General features: G+C 46.6%; 1 protein-coding gene across 3 annotated transcripts in view; it reads right to left on the bottom strand.

The window, feature by feature from the left end:
* The window catches only part of pkn1b (protein kinase N1b), a 47,037-nt gene continuing 41,037 nt past the window's right edge, over positions 1–6,000 (bottom strand). For all 3 annotated transcript variants that reach the window (XM_080487939.1, XM_080487938.1, XM_080487937.1), the window contains exons 19-22: positions 2,402–2,544; positions 1,149–1,256; positions 943–1,023; positions 1–874 (exon numbers count right to left, since the gene is read on the bottom strand). In XM_080487939.1, the coding sequence (XP_080344065.1) occupies positions 671–874; positions 943–1,023; positions 1,149–1,256; positions 2,402–2,544 (536 nt within the window). In that variant the 3' untranslated portion in view covers positions 1–670. The remainder of the gene's footprint in view (positions 875–942; positions 1,024–1,148; positions 1,257–2,401; positions 2,545–6,000) is intronic.

Here is a 6,000-nt window from a genome sequence, read left to right as displayed (position 1 = left end):
TGTGCTTGGTTCACATCTTTACTGAGTCACAGTTCCAACACATTTCACCAGCGAGTGACGGAGGAGCAAACACAGACGGACGGAAAAAACAAAAACAACAGTAAATCACAAAAAGAAGTAAAAGCTTCCTGTCAATGTAAAACGATTGAAATTATAAAATGTGTGTCGTACGTAGAGAAAGAAGACAAAGGAGGAATCGTCCTATGATTCAGCAAAGAGACACAAACATGATCCGCGGAGGCAGCTGGGAGATTCCTCTCTCGTCTGGCGCCCCCCGGTGGTCACATCCAGGCGGTGCACGATGGAGGCCAACGACACTGAACACAGTCCAACACTGAGCAGAACGGAGGGACGGACAGAGACAAACACCTTCCTGTCGGAATCATCATGGCGCCGCGGCCCGGAGGCTCCCGGAGCTTTTCAAACAGCTGCATCCATCATCTCGTCCTCCAGCCGCTCACATAATCTGGATTATCTCTGGTGATCGCCACAGATCCGCCTCCCCTTCCTCCCCGAAAAGCCACTCTAGAAGGTTTTTGGGTCAGCAGATGTGTGGACGTTTGTGACACGCGATCCCAGCCGGTCCCGTAGTGTCCCCACCCCCCCGGTCCCGTCGTGAAACCCCCCCCCCCCCCCCCCCCCCTCCCCCCCGGCAGCGGGCAGCTCCACACTAGCAGAGGTCAGACACGTAGTCAAAGTCCTTGAAGTGGTCCTGCTCCTTGCGGGAGAGCGTGCGGCGCTCGCGGGGCGGCGTGAGCGTCGGCGCCTCGGCGGTGAATTCCGTGTCGAAGTTGCTGACGTCCTCCCTGCCGGCGATGGTGGGGATGAAGGGCGGCGGGGCCTTCCTCTGCAGCAGAGCCTCCCAGTCCGTAGCCTGAACGACACTTCCTGTTAGTCGACAGCGACTCTGGCGGGAAGAAGCTTGTAGAGCGTCACACTCACCCTGAAGAACGGCTGCTTCTTCACCTCTTCTGCGTCTTTTTCTCCAGAACCGAGACGTCGATCAGGGTTTCTCCTCAGCAGCTGGAAGCAAAGAAAACAGAACAGTGGTTCATCTAATCCAGATTATAGAGCATCTTACTCCTCTAACATCAGATTATAGAGCATCTAAAAGTAACTTGTAACTGTAATCCAGGATGAAGGTTCACCCGTCTCATGATGCCGATGGCCTCGGTGGAGAGGAAGCGCGGGTAGCGCACCTCGTCATTCACAATGCTGTCGAAGACCTCCTCCTCATCGTCACCTGGGAATGGAGACTGACACACACACACACACACACACACACACACACACACACACACACACACACACACACACACACACACACACACACACACACACACACACACACACACACACACACACACACACACACACACACACACACACACACACACACACACACACACACACACACACAAAAACACACACACAAACGTAAGTGGTGGCCCATCACTGAGGAGTGACGGAGGCTCGGAGGTGGATGATGGATGGTGGATGATGGATGGAGGATGATGGATGGTGGATGATGGATGGTGGATGGAGGATGATGGATGGTGGATGATGGATGATGGATGATGGATGGTGGATGGTGGATGATGGATGGTGGATGATGGATGATGGATGGTGGATGATGGATGGAGGATGATGGATGGTGGATGATGGATGGTGGATGGTGGATGATGGATGGTGGATGATGGATGGTGGATGATGGATGGTGGATGGTGGATGATGGATGATGGATGGTGGATGATGGATGATGGATGGTGGATGATGGATGGTGGATGATGGATGGTGGATGATGGATGGAGGATGATGGATGGTGGATGGTGGATGATGGATGATGGATGGTGGATGATGGATGATGGATGGTGGATGATGGATGGAGGATGATGGATGGTGGATGGTGGATGGTGGATGGAGGATGATGGATGATGGATGGAGGATGATGGATGGTGGATGGTGGATGATGGATGATGGATGGTGGATGATGGATGATGGATGGTGGATGATGGATGATGGATGGTGGATGGTGGATGGTGGATGGAGGATGATGGATGGTGGATGATGGATGGTGGATGGTGGATGGTGGATGATGGATGGTGGATGGAGGATGATGGATGGTGGATGGTGGATGATGGATGGTGGATGGAGGATGATGGATGGTGGATGGTGGATGGTGGATGATGGATGGTGGATGGAGGATGATGGATGGTGGATGATGGATGGTGGATGGAGGATGATGGATGGTGGATGGTGGGTGATGGATGGTGGATGATGGATGGTGGATGGTGGATGATGGATGGTGGATGGAGGATGATGGATGGTGGATGATGGATGGTGGATGATGGATGGTGGATGATGGATGATGGATGGTGGACAGAGCGTTATTTCCTCTCACCTCTCCCACCAGCATCTCGTAGACGAGCACGCCGAGGCCCCACCAGTCCACGGCTCTAGTGTACGACGTGTCGGTCAGAACCTCCGGCGCCAAAAACTCCGGGGTTCCACAGAAGGTGCTGGTTCGATCCCCATAACCCATCCCTGAGAATGAGAGGAGGAGGAGGAGGAGAAACACGAGACTCATGAGGAAGATGATGATGATAAACACGAGACTCATGAGGAGGATGAGGAGGAGAGCAGATGAAAAGTAAAACCTCAGGATGAATGAAATCTTCACAGAAAGTCCACATGTGGTAAAAACTGGACGACGTTCGGCTTCATGCTTTTTTTCCTCTTGTTACCATTTAACTTTTTCTGCTACTTCATTGATTCTTTTTAACTTTTTCTGCTACTTGATTGATTCTTTTTCTTGCGCCTGCCTCTTTAAGAGGCGAGGCGCTAAGATTACAATTCCTAGGACGGCCTTTAATTTTAATCCTTTTCAGCACATATCTAGTCCTGCACCGTTTGGAGTAGGTACACATGAAAACGTGCGGAACATTTGAGAATAGTGCGCCATTATTCTAATTAACATTCGACAAAAAGGTTCTGAAAAAAAAAAATCATGAAAAACTGCTTAGAAGTTCCCATTGAAAGTGGATGGGAACTGAGTGAAAGACAAAAAAACCCAACAACTCACTTTTCTACGTCAGGTGACGTGGCCATACTTTCAGCTAGAGACTTGGTGTGACTTTTAAAACGTTGCCACGTCTGTCCTCTTTTCAGATGTGGAAACATTTTCTTTATAGCTTCGACCGATTTTAATCTGTGAGCCTTTAAGTTAAGGTTTTGCGTAACTCGTCCCGCGGAGCCGATCAAAACGTGGGAAAATTCAGGAATCGTGTTCGATCACTTTAAAATATGAAAGAAAGAAAAAGCAGATTTACCCCAAATGGTGCATTCTAGTGTATTCTGGACTAAATACTACGTTGTGACTTGTACATCTTAACAGTAATATATTTACGTTTCTCGTAGACATTTTTGTATCCTATATACTTTCCTGCTTTGTTAAAAACTTGTCTTTTTTTCTTTTAAAGTAATCGCTTCTTTTCATTGGGGATGGTTTGGACTTGTCCCTGTCCCTGTCCCTGTCCCTCAGCATTTTCGCAGCAAAGAATATTTTATTCTTCAGTGAAAAACATGAATGAAGTGCAGTTATCCAAACGTGTGTCAACATTTTGGAAATGAAGAATGACATGGCTCACAGGTCTATAGATAATCTGCAGGTAGAATTCGCATCAGGATGAGTCGGAAAACAATAAACCAATCAGAGGCCGTCGTTCAAAACGTACAGCCCACATGGTATCAATTGACCAATCACGTTGCTCCTTACTGGGCGTGGTACAAACCGGATGTCAGCGGAGAGTTTTGTAGTTGAGACGATCATTTTTTAGCAAAATGTGAATAAAATGAAATGAGATCTTTTTTTGGACCAATTGAGATTATTTTATTTTAGAGTTTTTATTTTCTGCAGTGGATTTTGCCTTCATAGTTAAACTCTCAACTCCTTTCATTTTAATTAATTTTTTTATTTTATTTTGGACATCAAAATCAATCATTCAACTCCTTCTCATACAACAGGGCAATGTTCTCATGCTGCAGGGTATTGTAGTTAGTTTTGAGAATCTCCTTCTCATCCAGCCGGGTAATGCACTGATTGAGGAGCCTCTCTTTATCATCCTGCAGTGTGCTGTTCTCATCCTGAAGCATGTTGCTCCTAGCATTGAAGGGTCTCATTATCATGCAGAAGGGTCTCATTATCATGCAGAAGGGTAATGCACTGAGTTTGGAGCCTCTCTTTCTCATCCAGCAGTACTTTGTTTTGATCCTGCAGCGTGTTGTTCTTAGCATTGAGGGTCTCCTTCTCATGCAGATCGGTCTCCTTCTCATGCAAAAAGGTCTCCTCATGCAGCAGGGTATTATTATTTTGCTGCAGGGTATTGTAGTTGGTTTTGAGAGTCTCTTTCTCATGCAGAAGGATCTCCTTCTCATGCAGCATGGTATTGTTCTCATGCTGCAGGGTATTATTCTCATGACAAGATGTATTGTGAGGAAATAGAGAAAAAGCTCAGATTTACAAAACAACGACACCACGAGGCTCTAACGCCACACGGAGACCTGCTTGGAGGTTCAGAAAGTACAGTTTACAAAATTAGGGACCCCATATCCAAAAAGACCACATATAAACTACAAGGAATTAAAAAGGCATTTGAGAAGTTTTATGAAGGTCTCTACACTCGACCAACACTATTTGATGTATACAAAGTTGAAACATATCTGGCTCAGTTAGACCTGCCCTGTCGCGGTAAAATTCACAATGATAAGTTAATTAAAGAAATATCAGTTGACGAAATTAGCAAAGCTATTTCTGCCCTTAAACCATGTGCATCTCCAGGGACGGGCGGGATTTTCTTTATAAAGTTATGGAAACATTTGGCTTTCATGAGAAATTCATAAATAACATTAAAACATTATACACACACCCAATAGCCAGGGTGAAAGTTAACAGGGACCTTTCCGATAAAATAAGCCTGCGGCGAGGTTGCCGCCAGGGTTGTCCAGCTAGCCCAGGACTCTTTAACTTGTTTATTGAACCGCTGCCATAAGACAGGATCCAATGTTAGAAGGAGTTGTTATAAAAGACACGGAATATAAGATATGTCTGTACGCAGACGATGTTCTTCTAAAGAATCCTGTGTTGGGAATCCCTAAATTAATGGATCTTTTGCAGATGTATGGAGCAATGTCTGGCTACACTCTAAATATTAACCAAACACAGGCCTTAGTGTTCAGTTTCACACCACCACCCACACCACCACCCACACCCACACCACCACCACCACCTCTCTAAATATTAACCAAACACAGGCCTTAGTGTTCAGTTTCACACCACCACTGGAACTAAAAAATTTAGATAAATTTAACTGGGAATCAACATCTATCAATTATTTGGGGATTAAATTAACAAAAGACGTATCTCAATTGTACAATAAAAACTACAACCTGATCTCTACACAACTCAGAGATGATTGACAGGTGGACGCCTCTACCCCGAGATATTGGGAGCAGAATAATGAACATCTTGGCCAGACTGCTCTATCTGTTCCAGTCTCTCCCCGTGCACATTCCTGATAAACAATTTAGAGAATGGGATAAGGTGATATCCCGATTCATTTGGAATGGAAAACATCCTCGTGTGAGATATGAAACTCTGCAGCTGCCAAAAAACAAAGCGGATTTAGAGGTGCTGATCCTCATCCCAGTTGCGTCACACTCGGCTGTGAACCGCGCCAGTGCACGCTGAAGGTCCAGGTTTGATGAAGCCACCAGGACCACATCGTCTGCAAAAAGCAGAGACGAGATCCTGTGGTCCCCAAACCAGACCCCCTCCGGTCCCTGGCTGTGCCTAGAAATTCTGTCCATAAAAGTTATGAACAGAACCGGTGACAAAGGACAGCCCTGCCGGAGGCCAACGTGCACTGGGAACAGGTCCGACTTACTGCCGGCAATGGGAACCAAACTCCTGCTCCGGGCGTACAGGGACCGGACAGCCCTTAG

The sequence above is a fragment of the Lipophrys pholis genome (assembly GCF_963383615.2).
Source record: "Lipophrys pholis genome assembly, chromosome: 19".
Lineage (NCBI taxonomy): Eukaryota > Metazoa > Chordata > Actinopteri > Blenniiformes > Blenniidae > Lipophrys > Lipophrys pholis.
Note: the sequence above shows the minus strand (reverse complement) of the source record. Positions and strands in the feature narration are given on the sequence as shown.